Consider the following 25,661-nt stretch of genomic DNA (forward strand, 5'->3'; position numbering starts at 1 on the left):
CAGTAGTGTAAGAGCTTCTCTTACTCCATATCCTTCTCAACAGCTGGTATTGCGAGATTTTTTTTTTTTTAGCCAACTGGTAAAGGATATGATGGCCTCTCACTATAGCTTTATTCTGCATTATACTCATTACTAACAAGGTTGTGAGTGAAAAGTGAAGTCTCTTAGTCGGGTCCAACTCTTTGGGACCCCATGGACTGTAACCTATCAGGCTCCTCCAACCACGGGATTTTCCAGGCAAGAATACTGGAGTGGGTTACCATTTCCTTCTCCAGGGGATCTTCCAGACCCAGGGATCAAACCTGGGTATCCTGCATTGCAGGCAGATGCTTTACCATCTGAGCCACCAGGGAAATAGCCACTAACAAGGTTAATGAGCATCTTTTCTTTGGTTTATGAACCACATGGATCTAGGGAGTGGAGGGGCACAAATGCTTATGTGGGTCTTTTGCCTATTTTTTCTGTTGGGTTTCTCAGTTTTTTATTGATGCATATGAGTAATTTATATACTCAGGATACCAGTCCTCTGCTAGTTTAATCTGTTATTAATATGTTCTCCCATTTTGTGGCTTTTCACTTATTAATGGTATGCTTTTTGAATACAATTTCTTAATTCAAATGTAGTAAAATTTACTAGCTTTTTCTTTGGTGGGTTATATTTCCTGTATTTTATTTAAGAAGACTTCTCTTATCCAGAGATGATGAAAATGTTCACCTAACATTATAGTTTTGTTTTTTACTGTCAGACCTTTAATTTTGCCAGAATTGATTTATATATATTTTTGTCCTAGCCCCATTTATTGAAAATTCCAGCATTTTCCCACTACTTTGCAATGCCATCTCTGTTATATTTGAAAAATCATATAGGCATGAATCTGGTTTTTGGTTTTCAAGTCTGTTCCAATAGTGTATCTGTCTTTCCTTCTGTCAGTATAAAACATTATTTTAACTATTGCAGCCTTATGGGACATGTTGATGTCCCATAAGGCAAATCCTCCACTTAGTTCTTTTATCAAGAGTATCTTGGCTACCTGGGTCTCTTGTACTTCCCTCCTACACATTTTAGAACCATCGCATCAAATTAAAACAAAACCAAAAACAAACTAGTAAAAATTTGACTAGCTTGCATTGACACTGCAGATCAATGTGGAGGAAATTTGATCTTTTACCTTGAGTGTTCCATTTCATAACATGCTTTATCTCTGCTTACATTTAGATTTTCTTTAATGCCTCAATAAAAATTTAAAATATTCTCCCTAGTGGTATTCAGCTTATTTCTTAATGTTTTTTTCCTGGGCATTTCTTATCAATAGATGCTATTTTCATAGTATCTTCTTTTTTCTATGTTAATTTTTTAATTTTATTGACAAATAGTGAACTTACAATGTTGTTAATTTAAAACTTTTGTTTGTTGCTGGTATTCTGAAATGCACTTTATTTTTGAACGCTTTTTTCCTCCAACCAATGAACTTTTTTATTAATAACTAGTTCAGTTCAGTCGCCCAGTCGTGTCCAACTCTTTGTGACCCCATGGACTGCAGCACGCCAGGCTTCCCTGTCCATCACCAACTCTCAGAGCTTACTCAAACTCATGTCCACTGAGTCAGTGATATCATCCAACCCTCTCATCTTCTGTCATCCCCTTCTCCTCCTGCCTTCAATCTTTCCCAGCATCAGGGTCTTTTCAAATGAGTCAGTTCTTCGCATCAGCTGGCCAAAGTATTGGAGCTTCAGCTTCAGCATCAGTCCTTCCAATAAACATTCAGGACTGATTTCCCTTAGGATGGACTGGTTGGATCTCCTTGCCGTCCAAGGGACTCTCAAGAGTCTTCTCCAACACCACAGTTCAAAAGCATCAATTCTTCAGTGCTCAGCTTTCTTTATAGTCCAACTCTCACATCCATACATGACTACTGGAAAAACCATAGCTTTGACTAGACAGACCTTTGTTGGCAATTAATAATTTACATGTAGATAATTTATTAATAAAACCATAGTCAAAGCTATGTGAGATGGACCACATAGAAGGCTGAGTGCCAAAGAATTGATGCTTTTGAACTGTGGTGCTGGAGAAGACTCAAGAGTCCCTTGGACTACAAGGAGATCCAACCAGTCCATCCTAAGGGAAATCAGTCCTGAATATTCATTGGAAGGACTGATGCTGAAGCTGAAGCTCCAATACTTTGGCCACCTGATGCGAAGAACTGACGCACTGGAAAAGACGCTGATGATGGGAAAGACTAAAGGTGGGAGGAGAAGGGGATGACGGAGGATGAGATGGTTGGATGGCATCACTGACTCAATGGGATTGAGTTTGGGCAAGCTCCAGGAGATGTTGAAGGACAGAGAAGCCTAGTGTGCTGTAGTCCATGGGGTCACAAAAAGTCAGACACAACTGAGTGACTGAACAACTATCTGTAAATTATACTGAATTCTCTTATGTAGCCAATCATATTTTCTGCAAATAATGACAGTTCAGTTTTTTATTCTTCTTCAACCCTACATTTTTCTTATCAAATGTTAGGCAATGTGTACATATTTAATTGAAGTTTTGATAGCAGACATCCTTGTTTCATTACAGCTCTTAAAGAAAAGGTTTCACCTTTCACCTTGGGTATAATACATGCTGTAGATTTTATACAGCTACTATTTACTACATTAAGAACGTTCTTTTCTATTCCTAAACGTTCTAAGTTTTTTCTTTTTCATGAATGGATACTAAATTTTATATATTTTTTGTGACAGACTACATTTTCTAGTCTACACTTTTAAAATAAACACAGATTGACCATAAAGATCACATTTTATTTTCACTTGTTTATTATGGTCTCATAAAAACAACTGGGGAATCTTTCATTTCCCCTTTTTCTATTCTGAGTCTGTATTTTTTTTTTTTTTTTTCCCTAACAGTGTTTGGTAGGACTTGTCAGCAAAACTATTTGAACTTAAAGTTTTCTAAGATTTTGACAACTTTCTTCTTAATAATTAGAAAGCTACTCAAGTTTCCTACTCTTAAGCCTAGATAGTTTTATAAGAATTTATCCATTTTACCTAAATTATCAAATTTGTTGGTATAAAGTTATCCATATTTTATTATCTTACTGTCTATCAAATCTATAGTGATGCCCTTTTTCATTTCTGCTGATTATTTATGGCTTCCTCTTTTTTAACCACTCTTCCCTTTAGGTAGTAATGAGTCAGAGCCCCAGGCTCATGCACCACTGAAGCCTTTCAGACACCCACTCAGCCCTTCCAGATCAGATGCTTCTTCAGAGATGATTAGCAAGCCTAAAACCTGCGTATGTTGCTTGGGGACAAATAAGTTTCAGAAAGAATTAGCATGGGCCTTCATTTTTGACATTAGATGGTAAATACCCTGTGTGCTGCATTGTGCTGTCATGTTCAACTCTTTACAACCCCACAAACTGTAGTCCTTCAGGCTCCTCTGTCCATGGAATTTTCCAGGTAGGAATACTGGAGTGGGTTGCCATTTTCTACTCCAAGGCATCTTCTCAACCCAAGGATAGAACCCACGTCTCTTGTGTCTCCTGCGTTGGCAGGGAGATTCTTTACCACTGTTACCACCTGGGCTTCCCAACTACTCTATGAGATGGGTCTATAATTATCATAGCTAAGGAAACTGAATGTCATGGTGGTTAGTATTTCAAACCAAGGCTACAGTGCTAGTACATACAAGAGCTCAAATTCTACCATGTCTTACTTTTTTTCTCTTCTCTTTTAAACCTTATTTTTAACTCAGCCATTTACTAGCCAAAGTGTCTTCAATGTGTAGCAAGTTACATCTTCATCCATAAAATAGTTTTTAACATTTTTCCAATCTGAGTATGGACAGACAGACAGACAAACACATACACCAACTCAAACTATGCTCAGCAACTTGCTGTTGCTATATATAGAATATACTTTCACAACAGTACTCCCATTCTTAATGGGTCTTAACGAGTACATGGTATTCATAGTATACCTTCATGCTCGGTTGAATGACTGAAAAATTGTGAAAATAAAGACCCAAAGGCATCTTTCCTTGTAGTTATGATAGTGTATTCCAAGCCAGCCATGTCTCCCCCTCCCAATCCCCAACTCCCATCCTTTCAAAGTCCTCCCTTATTCCCAACCTACAGAACAGCAGGGAACCAGCAGCTTCACAGATGGTGCTTCACAGCTTGATGCTAAGCAGATGTGAGAAGCATCTTTCTGTCATCATCTACTCAGAATTAACCAACAGTGTCTTAGGTCTTCCTCAGGTCTTGTCCAGGCAGCCCTGAGAGAAAAGCTCTAATCAATTAAAAAAAAAAAAAAAAAAAAAAAAAAACTCTTATTCACAGCACAGTACTGATTATTTTGAAAAATCTATACCCTATTCTCTCCATGAGAAAAAAATGTATAGGCCACAGCCGATACAGCATCTCACTCGTTAAATACAAAGTTCAGTATTACCATCAGCATCTATGAGTTTCTCCATCTGAGTCCCCTCTTCTGCCACCTGGCTACAGCTCCTAAACAAGAGGTAACAGCGCCACTTACTGTTAGACTCATCACATTACAGTTTGAAACCAGTTCCTCAATTTTGGATTCTAAATGCCAAATGCAATTAGCAGGAAAAGTAACAGTTGACCTTTGAGAGTTTACTAAGTACCAGAAATTATGCTGAGTGCTCTGTAGCCATAATCTCACTTCAGCCGTAGAACAAACCTATAATTTTTATTTTGCAGTTATTAAGTGGTTTTATGAAAATATTCCAGGGTTAAGAATCTAATCACCTAGATCAGACCCTCTAGCCAAATTCATTCGGCTGCCTGTTTTCGTACATTCCACAAAATAGGAATTATTTTTAACATGTTTAAATGGTTTGGAAAAAAATCAAAAAGAATATTTCATAACATGTAAAAATTAAACTCAAGTTTCAATCTCCATATCTAAAGTTGGAACACAGCATTCTCATTTGTCAATGTATTTTCTATGGCTGCATTTGTACCGCAGTAGAGGAATAATTACAATGGCTAAAAAATGTCAACTCCTGACCTAGATTCTAATCTGGATACACCACCTGAGCAAACCACAAAACTGATCCTTTCATAAAGTGGGGGTGATATCTACTTAGAGAGAGTTTTAGGAAGGTTAGTGCTTAAACGCACAGCATCTCAAGACAGCAGCAGAATTCGATATAAATGCTTTAAAATGTTCAAAAGGAGCTCATAATTTCCATCTGCAAAATCCTTCCTCAGTCTAATACTATGTGATGTATAAAATAAGAATCTTGGGGTTAACATATCAGATTCCACTCTTGACTCTGTTACTATCTATGATTTATTAAATATATGATGCTGCAGCAACAGCACAGAGAGGTAATAAAGTATGAAGGTTTAGGCTTTGAAACTAGAATATTTCAATCCTGGCTTTGCCACTCACTAGCTTGGTGACCTTGGATAAATGACACCCCTCTGAGTCTCCACTCCCTCATCTGAAATAATGGTGTAAAAATCATGATTTTAATGGGTTGTTTTGAGGATAAAGAAGCTTTTTGTATATTAAGTGATTAGAACAGTGCCAACTAAGTGCTTTATATGCATGCTATTGATGTATGTTACAACTTAGGGCAGGGTGCCCCAAAATATTTCCAATGGCATACTGAACTAAGAAGTGGCCAATACAAGAGCAACACTCTGACCACCCTCTCCCAACCCCAATTTCCCCCACCCCACCCCACCCCTGCACCGTTTCCCCCAAAGCAAAAAACAAACCTCTCCCACGAAAGGTGCACTCACCACAGTGAAGGGAAAAGGACACCCTTATCACCAGAGATAAGGAATTTGAGCTGAAAAGCCTATATAAATAAACCTTGCTACCTCTTTATTACACCAAGCCCAAATTGTTTAGATTCCTCATTGAGCACATGCCAATTCCTCACAAATTCAGTGTTTGTCTAAAGAATATAAATGCTCTGGCTACTTCTTAGGTCCCATTGCTGAGGCCTCTGTGTATAGGAATTAAAATTTTCTCCTATTGTCTTGTGTCCATTTTATTAGTCCAATCACAAGAACTCAAGAGGGGTAGAGGGGGAAATTCCCCTCTCCCCAACACTTCCCATCAGATTTAGGATAGAACAAACTCCTTTCCTCGGCCTTCTAAGTGCTGTAATCTGACACCATCTGCTTCTCTAGCTCCAACCTCCTCCCTCCCTATGGTGTGGCCCTAACAGCCTTTTCCCTCAAAATTATGCCAACTTTTGTCTCAAGAGACACTTGTACTTGCTGTTTCCTGTGACCTCAGGACAGGTCTTTTCTCTCAAATACAACACAGCACAGTTGAAATGGTCTTCCACAACCCTTAACAATTTAAAACACAGAAACAACTTGAGAAAATAATGTGGGCAAGGCATTTTGAGTAGGAAATAGAAATATATTGGAAGCAAGATTCTTGTTATAATGGCTGAATGGTTAATGCAAGAATTTATGCCTTCAAAAATTAACCTATATATGTTCCTGTTTCTTTCATTTTCCTTCCCACTCTTCATACCTCCAGGAACTAAACCAGTGTCAGGAATAAAGAGGACCACAATATCCACTAAATGAATAGAGCAAATAAATGGACTTAAACAGAAGGGTGGACCACCTCCTTCCATACATTAACATGTTGGGATCTGTCATATTCTTACAGAATCTGCCCCCCGCCCCCCACCAGCTGAATGGCCCAGCTGAAATCAGGAATGCCACCCCTAACTTCTCCCTCCCAGCTGGTCAATTACTTTTTTTTTTTTTTTTTTTTTTTGAGACAACTCCCAGACAGTAGTACAGAAAGACTTAACACTCAGGAACTGTTAGTACACATGTTCTCCACTAATACCATCAAAGAAGCTAGTTTGTATAGAATGAAATTAACAGAAAAGTCAGAAAGGAGGGACAAAGTGTTCTGGACCTTGCCCTAAAGAACCTCCAAGTCCTCTTCATGGTTTGGATGTTTAATTTACCCCTCAATCATGTAACACATGATTTCAATAATCATGTTAGGGATTTCATAAATCCTTCATTTCATAAATTTAAAAGGATCTCATAATCCTTTCAACAAATTCACCTTTTGCTTAAACTAGTACAAGTAGAGAGTACTGAGTAATGCAATCCTTTATCCTATGGCACAGCAGTCACCTACAAACTTCTTAAAACCAATTTCAGGGCCCCACTCCAGAACAATGAAACCAGAATCCTTGTAGTCTGGGTCCCAGCACTGGTAATCTCAAGAGTTGCCCTGGTTATACCTTCAGATATTCCACTTCAAGGTATCAATCTATATGGAATATTCATTATGATCAGGTGTGTAAAGATATATTTTAATTCTCACAGAGTTTTTACATATACTTTGAAATTTGTAACAACTATCAGACCACTGCTGTTTTTTCATCCCATTATAACAGCAGGAGTTCACATCAGAATAGTTCCACCCCAAAAGATCTGCAAGATCATATCCCCTGAAAGTCAGAATTTAAGATTTCACATGAAATTTTAATCTCTTACTCTCTCTCTCCAACAAACATACATTATATACAAATAATGTTGTGACTCTCTTAAGGATGTGATAGTGATAATATGATTCAGTTAGTTTTTTCCATGCAAGGATTTGCAAAATTGGTTTTGTACCTCTGTTATAAGAGGGTTGTGGTCAAAGGAGATTCCTTTGGAGAGTTGCTAAAGTGTTGTGTTATGTCTACCTTATTCTGCCACAGGGAGATGAGGGGGTTTCCCTCCCCCTTCAATTTAAACTTAACAGAGCCCAGACTGCGTCTCCTGGAGTCTATGGAGCCCCAAAATCAATACCAAACACATATGAGGAAAAAACAAATGAGATATGCCAACTATCTGCCTAACAGAGAGGCTGTCTACTTGAAAGTTACACAGTCGTGTCTGACTCTTTGTGATCCCATGGACTGTAGCCTGCCCAGCTCCTCTGTCCATGGAATTCTCCAGGCAAGAGTACTAGAGTGGGTTGCCATTTCCTTCTCCAGGGGATACTCCAGACCCAAGGATCAAACCCAGCACTGCAGGCAGATTCTTTAGCAACTGAGCCACTGCTGCTGCTAAGTCGCTTCAGTCGTGTCCGACTCTGTGCGACCCCGAAGACGGCAGCCCAACAGGCTCTCCCATCCATGGGATTCTCCAGGCAAGAACACTGGAGTGGCTTGCCATTTCCTTCTCCAATGCATGAAAGTAAAAAGTGAAAGTGAAGTCACTCAGGTTATCTACTTGAAAGTTATACAGTCATGTCCGACTCCTAGCAACCCCATGGACTGCAGTCTACCAGGCTCCTCCATCCATGGGATTTTCCAGGCAAGAATACTGGAGTGGGGTGCCACTGCCTTCTCCGAACTGAGCCACTAGGGAAGCCAAATATTTTTTAAGACAGGCAAGAGGCCCACGAACAGAAAGAGAAGAGTGGCCTCACTTGCCAAGAACATCTGTCCCTCATCTGGCATGACTTAGGCCCAGTCCGGGAGAGTGCGCGAACAGGCCATCTACCTGGGAACAGCCTAAAGCCCCCAGAATTTTAAAGAAAAGGATATATGAGGGTTTCACACACAGAATTTACCCATGGCCACTTTAAACCGGACTTTGCCTGTTTATTTGGGAAAAGGCCTTACCATTGTCAGGGATTCTTAAGCTTGAGCCTGCACGGGAATCACCTGAGAGCTCTTTAACACAGTTTGTTGAGCCCCACTTCTACAATTCACTTTAACATGGCTGGGGTGGACCTGAGAATTTGCATAACCAGTCCCCAAGTGATATCAATGCTGCTGGTCTAGCACTATGCTTTGAGAATCACTCAAAGCATATTTCTAAATATGCTTTATTAAGAGGAAGGCTGGTAGAAACCCTCAGATACAAGGCAGACTCTCCATCAAGATTTCAGTGGAAGAGGGGTTGGAGAAAAGAAAAGAGAAGTGCAGAAATGAAATCTCAGTGCTCAAAACAACAGTAACAACAAAATAACAACAGTAAGTTGACTTCTTATTCACATGGTGAAGTTAAATCAGCAGGGGTGAGGAGAGGGGTGGGACTGGGGCAGGGGAGGGTGGAGTTAAAATGAAAGGAGGGCCTAGTCTTCAGGCATTCAAGGACCCAAAATGACCAAACTTTTGCCATCTTCAAGTGGCTTCCAAAGTTTTCCTGGGTGTGACCATCAAACCAGCAGATGAAAAGAGAATGGTGGGTGATATAAGAAACTTTTATGGGGCAGGCCTGGATTTTTACATCATATTCCACTGCTAAGAACTCAGTCACATGGCCTCACAGAGATGCACAGGAAATGGAGAACCAGTTTCTGGCCAAGGCAGCATGTCTCAGGGGAGCAAGAATCTCTGGTGGACATCCAGCGCTCTCTGCCACCAAACCCCCTTTCTGTGGCAGGTTTCCAGCCTTAAGCAAGTCTGAATCTAGGAAATGTAATGCAGACAATTTACATAGACATTTTAATGATTAAAATGAATGTCTGTAACTAAAAGTGATCAAAGGACTTCTTAGTGACTGAATAAAAGTTCCAGGACCCATCCAGGATAGGAGTAAGAGGCTGAGACAGTGTTTGCAAGAACAGCCAGGAGAAAAAATGAAACTGTTTTATAACTCTGGGGTTCCTCTCTTTAAACATGTTACACTATTCTTTTTTAGAGATTAAGCAAGTTTTTAAGTGAAACAAAGATCGCATAATTTCACATTTATAAAGTCTGATGTCCTTTATTATCTATCACTCTTAAAGCAAATGACAAATCTACTTCCCAGTGTTGAAACCTACTATCACTGAAGATATCTTCAAAATTCACTGCAACTCTGGAAACAAGGATATTCCACAAATACCTGCACTCTGCTTTTTAAGGTAATCACTCTTAATTAATGTAGGAACACTCATTTACCTATGCTTGCCATAAGGTGAAATTACTGCTCTGACTTCTCACAATTGAGAAAGTTGGAGAATCAAGCTGCTTGCAAGACTTCTTTCTAGTTATATCTTCTTTTGAGACTCTCTAAAAGTGAATTAACTAATGTGTTTACCATTCACTGAAGGGGAAAGGAAAAGAAACATCCTTCATGGCCTTTCATTCATTTCGTCAATCAGGACACACAAGGCAGCATCTTTCTCTATAATCTGATCTCTCCGATGACCTGAATTTTCTCTTTGTTGTTCATTCTGTCCAATACAATTGTTGCTGTCATCAGCGTCCATTGGTTCAGTTTTTACTCTCATCCCTGCTTCCGAATGAGGCAAATCATCAGGCAGAGAAGCCAAGCAATTCTGAATCATCTCAATGACTCGTTCCAGATGCTTTTGAAACCTCTCAGCTGTCTCAAGACGTTGACGTTTCTGCACCTCCATCATGACTCTCAAGGTCTCTCTTGCTTGGTGAGGTCGGTATTCATTTATGAGATGATGTACATGCACAAAAAGCAGCTTAAGATCTTCTAGCTTCTCTTCTCGTTTTATACTCCCAGGGCTCCGTATCAAGATATCTAAGAGGTCTAAGAAATTAATAAGGATAGACATATTGAGTTTTCTCAGTTCTTTCTTGTGATCAAACTGTATAGGATGAAGTCGTTCAATACCCTGACTTTCTAAAGGGCGTATGATAAGATCATCACACTGGAACTGGTTGCCAAACATCATGTAACTGTCCTTTATTGGAGGTGGAGGCTTGGGAGCGAGGCCTTCCTGAATATTTTCATCTGTATACTCCTTGATGTACTGCATCGGAGGGGGTGGGAGGGCACTCACTTGCTGTGGCTCACCCATTGTGAAGATCAAGAACCTACAGAAATAAACCATCAAACAAAAAATAAGAGGAAAACAAAACGTAACACACACACACACACACACACACACACACACACACAAATAGACCAAAGATTGAGAGTGGAGCTACAAAACAAACCTGTCACATTCAGTGATTAATGACAGAATCATTTCCCTTTTCTCCCATGGCCGTTTGGTGCCCAAGACAAAATGATCTCCCTCGTCTCTAAAACTAACATTTACAACAGGGTAAACCTGCTATCCTTTTCTAATTAGCATTATATACTCAATCATTCAGGTATTTTTCCAGCTCTACTTAACATTTCCATCGGCACAAAAAACAACTGTAGTATACAGCTGACCTTCAAAGCTATGGTTTTTCCAGTGGTCATGTATGGATGTGAGAGTTGGACTATAAAGAAAGCTGAGTGCTGAAGAATTGATGCTTTTGAACTGTGGTGTTGGAGCAGACTTTTGCGAGTCCCTTGAACTGCAAGGAGATCCAACCAGTCCATCCAAGGAAATTGGAAGGACTGATGCTGAAGCTGAAATTCCAATCTTTGGTCACCTGATGTGAAGAACTGACTGATTTGAAAAGACCCTGATGCTGGGAAAGATCGAAGGCAAGAGGAGAAGGGGACGACAGAGGATGAGATGGTTGGATAGCATCACCGACTTGATGGACATGAGTTTGAGTAAGCTCTGGGAGTTGGTGATGGACTGGGAAGCCTGGTGTGCTGCAGTCCATGGGGTCACAAAGTCGGACACATCTGAGCAACTGAACTGAACTGATATAGCTGATCACTGGACAACATAGGTTTGAACTTGCAAAGGTCCACTTACATGTGGATTTTTTTCAATAGTAAATACTAGAGTACTACAAGATTTATGGGGCTTCCCTGGTGACTCAGTGATAAAGAATCTACCTGCCAATGCAGGAGATGTGGGTTTGATCCCTGGGTCAGGAAGATCTCCTGGGGAGGGAAATGGCAACCCACTCCAGTATTCTTGCCTGGGAAATCCCAGAAGAGCCTGGTGGGCTAATCCATGGAGTTGCAAGAGTCAGACACGACTTAGTAAATAACTAAAAACAATACCCATGTTTGGTTAAATTCTCAGATGCAGAACCACAAATGTGAAGGAACAAAAGATACAAAAGGTCAATTCTAAGTTGTACTCAGATTTTCAACTGTGCAGAGGCTGGGCATCCCTAACCTCCCAATTGTTCATGGGTCAACTATATTTTCATCTATAAGTGAAATAGTCTGGATTCCACAGCCCTCACCAGTTATGCCTCATTTCTCTATCCTCTCTGCAGCCAAACTACACATGCTATCTCCCCATCTCATGTTATAATCACTTGTTTTGTATTACAGATTGATTTCCAAAAGCAAACACCTGTAACTCTAAGGAACGCTGACAAAATTAACATTGCTCTAGTCTAAACAAACTCACATCATCTGAGCTTCTGTGATCCAATTGCACTTCCTTTTATTCTACAATGTATTTTACAATTCTTTATGGATTCACTAACTTTTCTACATCCACTACAGAACTTTCAAACTCAAATATATCTTCAATAGCCACAATAACCTCTATCTATTCCATTTTAACTTAGGAATATCATAAAATGAGAAGATCCTGAGTGCTCATTTAAACTGATCTTACCAGATTTTCAAGATTTAATTATACAATCCAACATCAGAGATAGCAAGTAATATACTGGAGGAAGATTCATACTTGGAATTTCTGAGGTACTAAGGGCAGCTGTGGGGCAGTCCTGAGTTTCCACCAACCTATGGTGGTGAACTGGATACTACTGAGTCAATATGGCAGTGGCCATGGGCATGATGAGTTACTCTAACTATACCAAGCTACACTTCACTGCTCTACTAGCTTTCTGTTTATCCATTTTTATCACTATTCAATCTGGAATCAACCTCCTTCCTCCACAAATACTCAAAGTCATCAACAATCATCACATGACCAAATTCAATGGACATTTTTCTAAAGTGATCTTAATCTCTCAGCACCATTTTCTTCCTTTTCAACCCAGTCCCCTTCTCCCTCAGCGTCTGTGATCTTACATTTATGTTTTCCTCCTACCTTACTGGAGGCTCCCTCTCAGTCTCCTTTACTGCCCCTCCTTCTCTATCCAAATTTTAATGTTGGCATGCATCAGAGGACTGCCCCATAGAGTCACAAACTCAAAGATCAAAGGGAAAAGGCAGGGAACATAAAGAGTTACACATGCAGGGGCAGGGATTAGAGAGAACAGAGGATCTCCAAGCCAAACCTCAAAGCCTCCAGCCACTAGCATTCACTCATGAATTAAGATTCACTGCACCTTAGTCTTGACTTTTCAAGAAAGGAAGGAAAAACCCAGAATTGTATGGGGAATTTCTCAGTTTTTAAAAATACTAGCAATTAATTCTGGAAACTGTCAAGTACTGTGAAGTCAAAAAGAATTTCTAACAACCTCTGTGGTCTGCAGGCCACTAGTTTTAGGCCTCTGTTTTATGTTCTTCCTGGGATGACCTCAGTCAACTGCATAGCTTTTATTAGCATTTCTATCAGTGGTTCTCAACCAGGTGTGATTTTTGCCAGCTCAGTTCAGTTCAGTCGCTCCTTCATGTCCGACTCTTTGTGACCCCATGAACCGCAGCACCCCAGGCCTCCCTGTCCATCACCAACTCCCGGAGTTCACCCAAACCCATGTCCATTGAGTCGGTGATGCCGTCCAACTATCTCATCCTCCGCGTCCCCTTCTGCTCCTGCCCTCAATCTTTTCCAGCATCAGAGTCTTTTCAAATGAGTCACCTCTTTGCATCAGGTAGCCAAAGTACTGGCGTTTCAGCCTCAGCATCAGTCCTTCCAATGAACACCCAGGACTGATATCCTTTAGGATGGATTGGTTGGATCTCCTTGCAGTTCAAGGGACTCTCAAGAGTCTTGTCCAACACCACAGTTCAAAAGCATCAATTCTTTGGTGCTCAGCATTCTTTATAGTCCAACTCGCAGATCCATTCCTGACCACTGGAAAAACCATAGCCTTGACTTGATAGACCTTTGTTGGCAAAGTAATGTCTCTGCTTTTTAATATGCTGTCTAGGTTGAATGTAACTTTCCTTCCAAAGAGTAAGAGTCTTTTAATTTCATGGCTGCAATCAACATCTGCAGTCATTTTGGAGCACAGAAAAATAAAGTCAGTCACTGTTTCAACTGTTTCTTCATCTATTTGCCATGAAGTGATGGGACCGGATGCCATGATCTTAGCTTTCTGAATGTTGAGCTTTAAGCCAACTGTTTCACTCTCCTCTTTCACTTTCATCAAGAGGCTCTTTAGTTCTTCTTCACTTCCTGCCATAAGGGTGGTGTCATCTACATATCTGAGGTGATTGATATTTCTCCCAGCAAGCTTGATTCCAGCTTGTGCTTCTTCTAGCCCAGCATTTCTCATGATGTACTCTGCATATAAATTAAATAAGCAGGGTGACAATATACAGCTTTGACATACTCCTTTTCCTATTTGGAACCAGTCTGTTGTTCCATGTCCAGTTCTAACTGTTGTTTCCTGACCTGCATACAGGTTTCTCAAGAGGCACGTCAGGGGACTGGTATTCCATCTCTTTCAGAATTTTCCAGTTTATTGTGATCCACTCAATGGCTTTGGCATAGTCAATAAAGCAGAAATAGATTGTTTTTCCGGAACTCTCTTGCTTTTTTGATGATCCAGCAGATGTTGGCAATTTGATCTCTGGTTCCTCTGCCTTTTCTAAAACCAGCTTGAAAAGTTGGAAGTTCATGGTTCACATATTGCTGAAGCCTGGCTTGGAGAATTTTGAGCATTACTTTAATAGTGTGTGAGATGGGTCAATTGTGCAGTAGTTTGAGCATTCTTTGGCATTGCCTTTCTTTGGGATTGGCATGAAAACTGACCTTTTCCAGTCCTGTGGCCACTGCTGAATTTTCCAAATTTGCTGGCATATTGAGTGCAGCACTTTCACAGCATCATCTTTCAGGATTTGAAATAGATCAACTGGGATTCCATCACCTCCACTAGCTTTGTTCGTAGTGATGCTTTCTAAGGCCCATTTGACTTCACATTCCAGGATGTTTGGCTCTAGGTGAGGGATCACACCATCATGATTATCTGGGTCGTGAAGATCTTTTTTGTACAGTTCTTCTGGTGTATTCTTGCCACCTCTTCTTAATGTCTTCTGCTTCTGTTAGGTCCATACCATTTCTGTCCTTTATCGAGCCCATCTTTGCTTGAAATGTTCCCTTGGTATCTCTAATTTTCTTGAAGAGATCTCTAGTCTTTCCCATTCTATTGTTTTCCTCTATTTCTTTGCATTGATCGCTGAGGAAGGCTTTCTTCTCTCTCCTCGCTATTCTTTGGAACTCTGCATTCAGATGCTTATATCTTTCCTTTTCTCCTTTGCTTTTTGCTTCCCTTCTTTTCACAGCTATTTGTAAGGCCTCCTCAGACAGCCATTTTGCTTTTTTGCATTTCTTTTTCTTGGGGATGGTCTTGATCCCTGTCTCCTATACAATGTCACGAACCTCCGTTCATAGTTCATCAGGCAATCTGTCTATCAGATCTAGTCCCTTAAATCTATTTCTCACTTCCACTGTATAAGGGATTTGACTTAGGTCATACCTGAATGGTCTAGTGGTTTTCCCCACTTTCTTCAATTTCAGTCTGAATCTGGCAATGAGTTGTTCATGATCTGAGCCACAGTCAGCTCCAACCTGGAGACACTTAGTTGCCACAACTTGGTAAAGGGGTGTTAGTGGCTTCTAATGGGTAGAGGCTGGGAATGCTGTAAACATATAATGCACCAGGCAGTCCCCCACCACAAAGAATTATCCCATCCAAAGTGTCAATATATTGTGCCAAAGTGGAGAAATCTTGGTCTGTATTTGAGTCTTGGGTTGGTTTTTTTTTTTAAACTGAAGTATACTTGATTTACAATATTGTGTTAGTTTCAAGCATACAACAAAGTTATTCAGGTTTTTTTTTTTTTTCAGATTATATTCCATTATACGTTATTATAAGATGATGAATATAATTTGCTGTGCTATAAACCAAATCTTTGCCGCCTATTTATTGTACGTATAAGACTTTGTTAATCTCATACTCCTAATTTACCCCTCTTTCTCCCTCTCCCCTTTGGCAACCAAGTTTGTTTTCTATGTCTGTGAGTCTGTTTCTATTTTGTTTATATATTCATTTGTATTATTTTTAGATTTCACATATAAGTGATATCATATAATATTTGTCTTTCTCTTGATTCATGAGTTTTGATCTGTAGTCCAGACTGCCTCTGGGCTCTCTATGGATACCTCATAGGGCATTCAAACTTAAAAAAAAATTTTGATTCCATCTACAATACATACCCTCTAAATCTGCTCCTCTCATAGCTTCTAAAGCTTTAATCTTTCCTATCTCAGTAAAATGTCCCCATTTCCCACCTAGTATTCCAAGCCAGAAACCTAAAGTTTATCTTAATGCTCCTTTTTTACCAACTTCCTCTCCTCACCATCACTGCCAAGTCCTGAGATCCCCCAGTGTAGGAAATGGCAACCCACTTCAGTATTCTTGCCTGGAAAATTCATGGACAGAGGAACCTGGCAGGCTGCAGTTCATGGGGTTGCAAAAGAGCTGGACTCAACCAAGCATGCACACAGGCACGCTGATTTCAAACCCTTGCTATCTCAAATTCATCAGTTCTGACCAAGACACCACTCCCTCTTATTTGGAACATAATGGCTTCGCAGGGATCTTTTTGTTTCCACTACAGTTCGTCTATATAATAGCCAGTCTAATTCTCATACCACATTCCCTTTTACTTATATCCTAGCTATACTGTCTTCAAGTATTCTCATACAATTCTTTATACCAACCTCTTCTGCCTCTGGGTCTTTTCATGTGATTTTCTTCCTGCTTCAGGCACTAGCTTAAAAATGTCACTTCTAAAGATATAACTTTTCTGATTATTCATCAAAAGCAGACCCTGTCTTCCCCCTTTTATTCTCTTCATCAGTGTCTGATTTGTGTCCCCAACCAGACTATAAACTCTATGAAGGAAAGGACTATGACTATCACAGTTCTCACTGGGTTCAAAACCATGCACATAAGCTTCGTAAGTATTTGTTGGTAGCTCCATTCATTTCACAAGAGCTTCAAGTCAAAGGGAATTTGAAAGCAGGTACAAACATCTTTAATGTGTATTTACTCCTTCAAGTATTTAATGTTTGTCTAATACATGACAATAATGATTATGATGACAGGTAATACTTGAGTGCATACTACATGCCAGGGACTGTTCTAAACTTCTCTCACAGTTGTGAGAAATCTGGGAAAAGAAAGGTGAGCTTTCCATTTCAAGGATGAGATCACTGTGGCTCAGAAAAGTTGATCCACTTGTGTAAAGGAAGTAGCCAGAGCCAAAAGATCTCAAACACTAACTACATCATACTGTCTTTCAAAGATAAATAAGAAACACTGCCTCCATGCTAGTGTTCCTTACAATCTATCAAGGAAAACATACAAAAAATAACTGTACATTTTAAGGGTACTACAAAAGACCAACAGATCTGACTACCAAAAAATCAATCTAAAAATTCTATATGGGAAAATACATCAGAAGCAAAATTAAAAGATAATCCTATTTTTCGGGAAATAGAATGCTTGCAAGCTAACAGGGGTAAATACTAGAAATTTAATTATGATTTTTTTTAAACATATTTTCTGATTCCATCCCTATGAGAAGAAAAGCACTATGACTTCATATTGCCTTTTATTCACAACTCTACCTCTAGCTCCTTAAGCAATGGCTAGAAGGTGCTAAATCCTCAATAAGGATCCACTGAGTTTTTTTTTTTTTTAACCTGTATCTTTAAAAAAAAAAAAAAGGAAAAATAGGCAAAAGATGAAGAAAATGCAAATGCTGAAAAAAAGCAGGAAAATATTCAAAATAATACATTGCTAAAAGCAAATTTTTAAAAGAATCCTTTTTGAAACAATCCCATTCACCATTGTAAAAAAAGAGTAAAATACCTAGGAATAAACCTACCTAAGGAGACTAAAAGACCTGTATACAGAAAACTATAAGACAATGATGAAAGAAATTAAAGATGACATAAATAGATGGAGAGATATATCATGTTCTTTGATTGGAAGAATCAATATTGTGAACATGACTATATTACTCAAAACAATCTACAGATTCAACACAATCCCTATCAAATTACCAACATTTTTCACAGAACCAGAACAAAAAATTTTACAGTTTTTGTATGGAAACACAAAAGACCCTGAATAGCCAGAGCAATCTTGAGGAAAAAAAATGGAGGAATCAACCCTCCTGAATTCAGACTATACCACAAAGCTATAGTACTCAACAGTATGGTACTAGCACAAAAAACAGAAATACAGATCAAAGAAACAAGAAAAAAAGCTAGATATAAAACCTCACACCTATTGGGCACCTTATCTTTGACAAAGGAGGCAAGAATACATAAGAGAAAAGACAGCCTCTTCAATAGGTGGTGCTGAGGAAACCGGACAGTTAGCTACATGTAAAAGAATGAAGTTAGAACACTTCCTAACACCATACACAAAAATAAACTCAAAATGGATTAACGACCTACACATAAAGTCAGAAACTGTAAAACTATTAGAGTAAAACATAGGCAAAACACGCACTGACTTGAATTACAGCAAGATCCCCTTTAACCCACCTCCTAGAGTAATAAAAATAAAAAATTAAAAAAATGGGACCTAATTAAACTTAAAAGCTTTTGCATAGCAAAGGAAACTATATACAAGGTGAAAAGACAACCCTCAGAATGGGAGAAAATAATTCAAATGAAACAACTGACAAAGGATTAATTTCCAAAATATACAAGCAGCTCATTCAGCTCAACACCAGAAAAACAAACAACCCAAAGAGTGGGCAGAAGACCTAAATAGACATTTCTCCAAAGAAGACATACAGATGGCCAAAAAACACATAAAAAGATGCTCAACATCACTCATTATTAGAAATGCAAATCAAAACTATAATGAGGTATCACCTCATACCAATTAAAACGGCCATCATTTAAAAATCGACAAACAATAAATGCTGGAAAGCCTGTGAAGAAAAGGGAACCCTCCTGCACTGTTAGTGGGAATGCAAACTGATACAGACACTACACAGAACAGTATGATTCCTTTTAAAAATTCCTTTAAAAAACTAGGAATAGAACTGCCCTATGACCCAACAATCCCACTACTGGGCATATATCCTGAGAAAACCATAATTGAAAGAGACAGAAGTACCCCAATGTTCACTGCAGCACTTTTTACAATAGCTAGGACATTGAAACAACCTAGATGTCCATTGACAGATGACTGGATAAGACAGGTGTGGTACATATACACAATGGAATATTACTCAGCTATAAAAAGGAATGCATATGAGTCAGTTCTAATGAGATGGATGAACCTAGAGCCTATTATACAGTGAAGTCAGAAAGTCAAATATTGTATATTAATGCATGCGTATGGAATCTAGAAAGATGGTAATGATGAACCTATTTGCAGGGCAGCAATGGAGACATAGGCATAGAAATCAGACTTGTGGACACAGTGGGGGAAGGAGAGGGAGGGACAAACTGAGATAACAGCATGGAAACATGTACATTACAGTATGTAAATGTACCATATAGATTGCAAGTGAGAATCCACTGTGTGACACAGGGAGCTCAACCTAGTGACAACCTACAGGGGTGGGATGGGGTGGGAGACGGGAGGGGAGTTCAGTAGGGAGGGGACTTATGTATACCTGTGGCTGATTCATGTTGATATATGGCAGAGGTCAACACAATATTGTAATGCAATTATCTTCCAATTAAAAAAAGAAAAAAAATCCCAACATATATGTAAAATAGCTAATGAGAAGTTGCTGTATAACATGGGGAGCTCAAATCTGGTACTCTGTGACCACCTAGAAGTGTGAGATGGGGTGGGGGTGGGGGGCAAGGTTCAAGGGAAAGGGGACATATGTATACTTATGGCTGATCCACAGTTGCCAAATAAGCAATTATGCTTCAATTAAAAATAAATTTTAAAAAAGGATCCTATCCATATAAGACTATCAAGATTTCAAATCCACCATCACTTAACAAATAGAACACTTTCTATGTGGCAGGTGCTGGATTCCAGCACAGATCACACTCTACCTTTCAGCTTCTTCAGAGTGGTCACGCCAATTTTACAAGCAAGCTCTTAGCTACTCTGGCCCTGCAGGGAAGTCTTCTGCGGTGGAAAACATCCATTCCCCTGAGGTCCCACAAACACCATCACAGCCACCATAGTAACACTCTAAGGTGGCAAGCCAGTATCACCAAGAGAATATAGGGAATTCTCATACACAACTGATAAGAAAGGAAACAAATATGCTTACCTGGAATTTAATGTGACAGTATCAAACATTGTAATGCTGATATTCTTTGACCCAACAATCCTTTTTATTATTTTATTTTATATTGGATTATAGCTGATTAACAACACTGTTGCTGTTGTTCAGTCGCTAAGTTGTGTCCAGCTCTTTGTGACCCCATGAACTGCAGCACCTCAGGTCTCCCTGTCCTTCACTATCTCCCAGAGTTTGCTCAAATTCATTTCCATTGAATCAGTGATGCTATCTAATCATCTCATCTTCTGCCACCCCCTTCTCCTCTTGCCCTCAATCTTTCCCAGCATCAGGGTCTTTTCTAATAAGTCAGCTCTTTGCATCAAGTAGCCAAAGTGTTGGAGCTTCAGCATCCGTCCTTCCAATGAATATTTAGTGTTGATTTCCTTTAGGACTGACTGGTGACCCAACAATTCCACTTCTAGAAATTTATCCTACAAAAATATTGGTACAAGTACACAAAGCTGTGAATCAGGATATTTAGTGCAGCACTGTTTGAAAAGAGCAGGAAAAGCTGGAAATAATCCAAATCTTCATCCATACTTTCACCCATATGAGGGCTTGGATGAAATGTCTATATATACACAATATGGCCTAAGAAAAAAGGGGTGAAATTACATGGAATGGAGGGTTATAAATATTGTGTACTGTTTCATTTATTTACAACACACTTATGATAGTTGCAAATAGTTATAATCAATGTTTTAAAACTTTTAAAAATTCAGACTTTTCAGCACATGAATAATATTCCATATTCTTCAGATTCTCCAACTGTTAACATTTTCCCTCATTTGCCTTATTGGTCTCTCATTTCTTTATCTAAGATACTTCAGTGGGTATCTCCCAAATAAGAATGTTCTCTTATAACCACATAATTACCAAAATCGGAGAATTAGCAATCATCTGGTACTTCAAAATAAATTTCATACAGCCTAGGTTTCACCCTTTCAAGCCTTTTCAGATTGGAATTCCTCTTCTGCCAATCCCAAAAGGGCAACTAAGTGACAGGCATCCTTGTTTTATATCCTCTTTTACTTACGCTTCAAACTAATTCTATGAGTTAAGTACTACTATCAATTTCATTTTAGAGATGAGGGTTCCAAGTCTGTCTCACCAAGGAGAAGTGTCTGCAACCAAATCAAAGGGCCAGGAAATGGCATAGCAGGAATTCTCAACCTTGGTTGTTATGGTTGCACAGCACAAGCTCCTTTAAATCAGTAAACATCTGCCAGTACAAAAGGAAACTGACATACAACAGAAATCATGTTTATTTATATCACTTCTCCAGACTAAACGTGTCAAAGGCAACGGAGGTTTTTCGTAAGACACGCGCCAGGCATCATAGCTGATTAACAGACTCAAGATCCACCTTTTAGTGTTTGTTCCGTTCTGACGGATTTAACCACAAAAAGAAAGTTACTGTAGGGTCTTATCTTCAGACGTTCGACTCGTTTGTGTACTGTGAATGGAGCTGCTGGAATGTTGTTTTTAAAATCTTCCCAGAAGATCTAATGAATGACGCGTGGGACCTACCTCCTTCCCCGTCTCCCATTAAATCTTTTGATTTCAGGAGTGCTCCCTGAGGAAGAAGGGCGAGACTGGTTAGGGACAAGGCCGAAGAGAGGCCAGAAGACGTGGCGAGGCCACACAGCTAGGCAAACCAGCGACGCGGGTCTAGAACTCAGGTGTGCCAACCTCCGGCCGGGCTCGGCCTCCCCACCGGAGGAAGCCTAGAGCCCGCCGCGCAGAGGGTACCTTCCCACGGGAGGCCAATCACCCCACCCACCCCTGACCCCGGCTCCGCGAGCTGCGGGGAAAGTCGCGCTCTCTGAGGAACGCCGGAGAGGAAGGCGGGCGAACGTCCTCAGCACCAGGCCTCCCCGGACTCCCAGCCCTCCCAAAGGAAGCAGCGGGGTCCGGAAAAAGAAATATACGAGGAACTGAGGCCCAAGCCGTCGCCGCCCACTTACTTCAGCTCTGGGCTTACACTGGCAGCCGCCTTCTCCACCTCAAGCCGAAATCCAACTTCCGGCCTCCACTTCCTCGAAGAAGCCACAGATGCTGCCCTTTGATTGGCTGGAAAGAGCTGTCCTTTAACCGAGGCTCTAGTCCCGCCTCTGTGACGGTTGGCTCACCATTTCGCCGGCACATACTCCCCCTCTCTAGCCAACCCTCTCTCCCTACCTTCCTTCTGGCACCGCCCACCCTTCCGGGATTCGGCTGCAGCCACAGGGTTTGGGGTCGCGGAGGATGTGTGTTACCAATAAAAGCAGTTACTCTTTGCTTTCTTTTTCTGTTTTCCTGAATATTCACTGGAAGGACCAATGCTGACGCTGAAGCTCCAATACTTTGGCCACCTGATGTGAAGAACTGACTCATTGGAAAAGAGCCTGATGCTGGGAAAGATTGAAGGCAGGAGGAGAAGGGGGTAACAGAGGAGGAGATGATTGCATGACATCACCGACTCAAATGAAATGAGTTTGAGCAAGCTCCTGGAGTTGGTGAAGGACAGGAAGGCCTGGCGTGTTGCAGTCCATGGGGTAGCAAAGAGTCAGACACGACTGAGCAACTGAACAACAACTATTTAATATCGTCAAAATCAAGTCAGTATTTGGATACCAATTATCTGAGGATCCAGTAAAGTCCACCCCTTTGTGACTGGCTGTATCAGTCAGTCTGATACTGGATATATCTTATTAATCATCTTTTAATCTAGTTTCCTTCCTCTACCTCAATCTCCTCCACCCACAATCAATTTACTTGTTGAAGAAGTCTGTTCACTTTTGAGCATACCCCCAGTTAGGCTTTTCTCCCTTCATTGAGACCAATGTGACATAAACTGTGACCTCCAGTGGGCATTCTTAGTCCTCATCTTAGTCTACTCTCAGCAGCATTTGGCACCCTTGATCATTTGAATTGCCCTGGGACTGAGTTCTCTGTTTTTAGTGGGATGTCATCCAGGTGATAATACTCAAGTGATATCTAGATCCTGGCAACACCCTGTCCCTTGCACTCAGACCCTTTTATCCAACAGTATTACACATCTTTATTTGACTGTAAAGTCTCAAACATAAAGGTTCATCTTTACTCCTCTTTCTCCCATAATCTATTCAAAATTAGGGTGTCAGTCTTTTGTATTAGTTCTATGTGGAAATAAGTAAAAGTTCTAAATATTAATTTTCACCATCCACACTGCCTCCATCCTCATCCATGCCACCATAACCTTCCCCTGACTTCTGAGATAACCTCCTAAATGTCAATAGTTTCCTTGCTTCCACTTTTGTCTTTCCTTAGCCTATTTAAGAGTCGGACATGACTTAGTGACTGAACTGCAACAACAACAAAGCCAATTTTATCATACTGTCTTAAAATATGACTGATCTGACCACTCTTTTCAAAGTTCTCCAAGGCTTCACATTCATAATAAAATCTAATGTCCTTACCATGGCCTATAGAAAGTGCTACAAAAATCTCATCCTTGGCTACTTCCCCAATAATACTTCCTACCATTTTTTTCCATGTTCAATCTTCTCCACATACAGGATTCTTTCTTTCCCTTGAAATTTTCAAGTCTACTTCTGCCTAAAGGCCATTGCATTTGCCTAGGACTCTCTTTCCATAGATATTCACATGCCTCACCTCCTCACTTCATACTGGTTTCTGGTCAAATGTGACCTTGTCAGATTGGTCTTCCCTGGATACTCAAAAGTGGCATGCCCCAATCATTTTCTTGGGGAATGTCCCTAATTCCCTTACTATGCATTATCTGTCCTTCATAGAATGTGTTACAATCTGATATCATATTATGTAGTATATGATTTGTTTATACTGTCTTTTTTTCCCCATCAAAATAAAAGATTCATCATCATAGGGTCTTTGTTTCATTCACTGCTGCATCATCAGTACCTGGAACAGTACCTGGAATTGGCCAGTACTCAATGAACATCCACTGAATAAGTAACAGGATGAATATAATCATTTTCAAATGAATTCACAGTGTGACATCAATGGATAAACCAGGGTCTATATAGCCAAAGCCTGTTATATGAAATTATCTTCCTTCCAACTTTTGCTATTGTGAATATACTAGATGAGTATCCTAGTTCCTGGTGCACATGTATATGTTAGTGCACCTGTTCAATGTTTTCCTTGAGATAAATTTCTAGAAATGAAATTTTGGATCCAAAGGTTCAGTGTCTTACAGTTAAGGGGAGGATCAAGGCTGGAATCTGGGACTCTTGACTGTTAGTCTAGTGTTCTTTACAATAAACTACAAATGAATAATGGTGTGAAATTCACATCATGAGAGGAACTAGTGAAAATATGGTGTATAATAGACATTCACTTATGTGGCTACACTTCTGGAATCTGAATGGAATCTCTCTTAAAGTTGCCTTTTCTAGCTTAACAAGGGCTGTGACAGTCGCTCAGTTGTATCCGACTCTTTGCGACCCCATGGACTATACAATCCATGGAATTCTCCAGGCCAGAATACTGGAGTTGGGTAGCCAACCCAAGGATCAAACCTAGGTCATCCACATTGCAGGCAAATTCTTTACCAGCTGAGCCACCAGGGAAGCCCAAGAATACTGTGATGGGTAGCCTGTCCCTTCTCCAGAAGATCTTCCTGACCTTGGAATTGAACCGGGGTCTCCTGCATTGCAGGCAGATTCTTTTCCAACTGAGCTACCAGGGAAGCCCAATAAGGGCTACACCTGTTCAGCAAATCTTTATTGCATCTATTGTGCCAAGCACTGTTCTGGACGGTAAAAATGACAAACAAAAGCTTTGCCTTCTCATAGAGAGATACAAACAACAGCATACAAGGAAAAAAAAATTCTAATGGTGATAAGTGCTATGGAGAGAAAAATAATACAAAATAAAGTGATAGCTATGTGGGTTGATGGGTGGCTACTTTCTAGAAGGTGATTGGGGTAGCCTCTGCTAAGAGGTGCTTTGGAGCTAAGACAAGTGATGAGAAGGAGTCAACTGTGCAGATATCTTGTAGACAGCAAGTGCAAAGAGCCCGAGGCTGCCGTGATCCTCTGAGTTAGACAGGAAGGGAGCCCATGTGTTTCACAACAAACAGCAAAAGGACAGTGGGAGGAGGTGAAGGGGCAGTTACAGGCAGGAGTCCATGGTAACTAGCATCTTGTCTGTTTTTAGGAGTGTGGCACATTATAAAGAATATCTTTATCATTTGATCCTAAGTGGCAAGCAGAAATAGTCACACTCTTTCTACACCCTATCAATTTTTTTAAGGTTGTTTGTTCTTCAGTCGCTCAGTCATGTCTGACTCTTTGTGACTCCATGGACTGCAGCACCCCAAGCTTCCCTGTCCTCACTATCTCCCAGAGTTTGCTCAAACTCATGTCCATTGAGTTGACAGGTTTATTGAGTCAT

General features: G+C 40.1%; 1 protein-coding gene across 6 annotated transcripts; it reads right to left on the reverse strand.

Moving 5' to 3' along the window:
* Positions 1–1,921: 1,921 nt before the first annotated feature.
* On the reverse strand, positions 1,922–22,379 carry MED7 (mediator complex subunit 7). Of its 6 annotated transcripts, none has more exons than XR_008707160.1 (4): positions 22,229–22,379; positions 10,056–10,807; positions 4,459–4,517; positions 1,922–4,282 (listed from the first exon to the last, which is right to left on the reverse strand). XR_008707160.1 is itself a non-coding variant. In XM_055560585.1 (3 exons), the coding sequence occupies exon 2, from the start codon at positions 10,789–10,791 to the stop codon at positions 10,090–10,092; it is 702 nt and encodes a 233-aa protein (XP_055416560.1). In that variant the 5' UTR covers positions 10,792–10,807; positions 22,229–22,379; the 3' UTR covers positions 1,922–4,282; positions 10,056–10,089. The 6 variants fall into 6 exon arrangements, 4 of the variants coding, with proteins under 4 accessions (XP_055416560.1, XP_055416551.1, XP_055416569.1 ...); XR_008707159.1 differs by having other exon boundaries at positions 1,922–4,296; XM_055560585.1 differs by lacking the exon at positions 4,459–4,517.
* Positions 22,380–25,661: the final 3,282 nt, after the last annotated feature.

The sequence above is a fragment of the Bubalus kerabau genome, chromosome 1 (assembly GCF_029407905.1).
Source record: "Bubalus kerabau isolate K-KA32 ecotype Philippines breed swamp buffalo chromosome 1, PCC_UOA_SB_1v2, whole genome shotgun sequence".
NCBI classification, from domain to species: domain Eukaryota; kingdom Metazoa; phylum Chordata; class Mammalia; order Artiodactyla; family Bovidae; genus Bubalus; species Bubalus kerabau.

Excerpts from the sequence above, each read along its gene's own strand:
- MED7 (XM_055560585.1), bottom strand. The coding sequence starts at position 10,791 with ATGGGTGAGCCACAGCAAGTGAGTGCCCTCCCACCCCCTCCGATGCAG.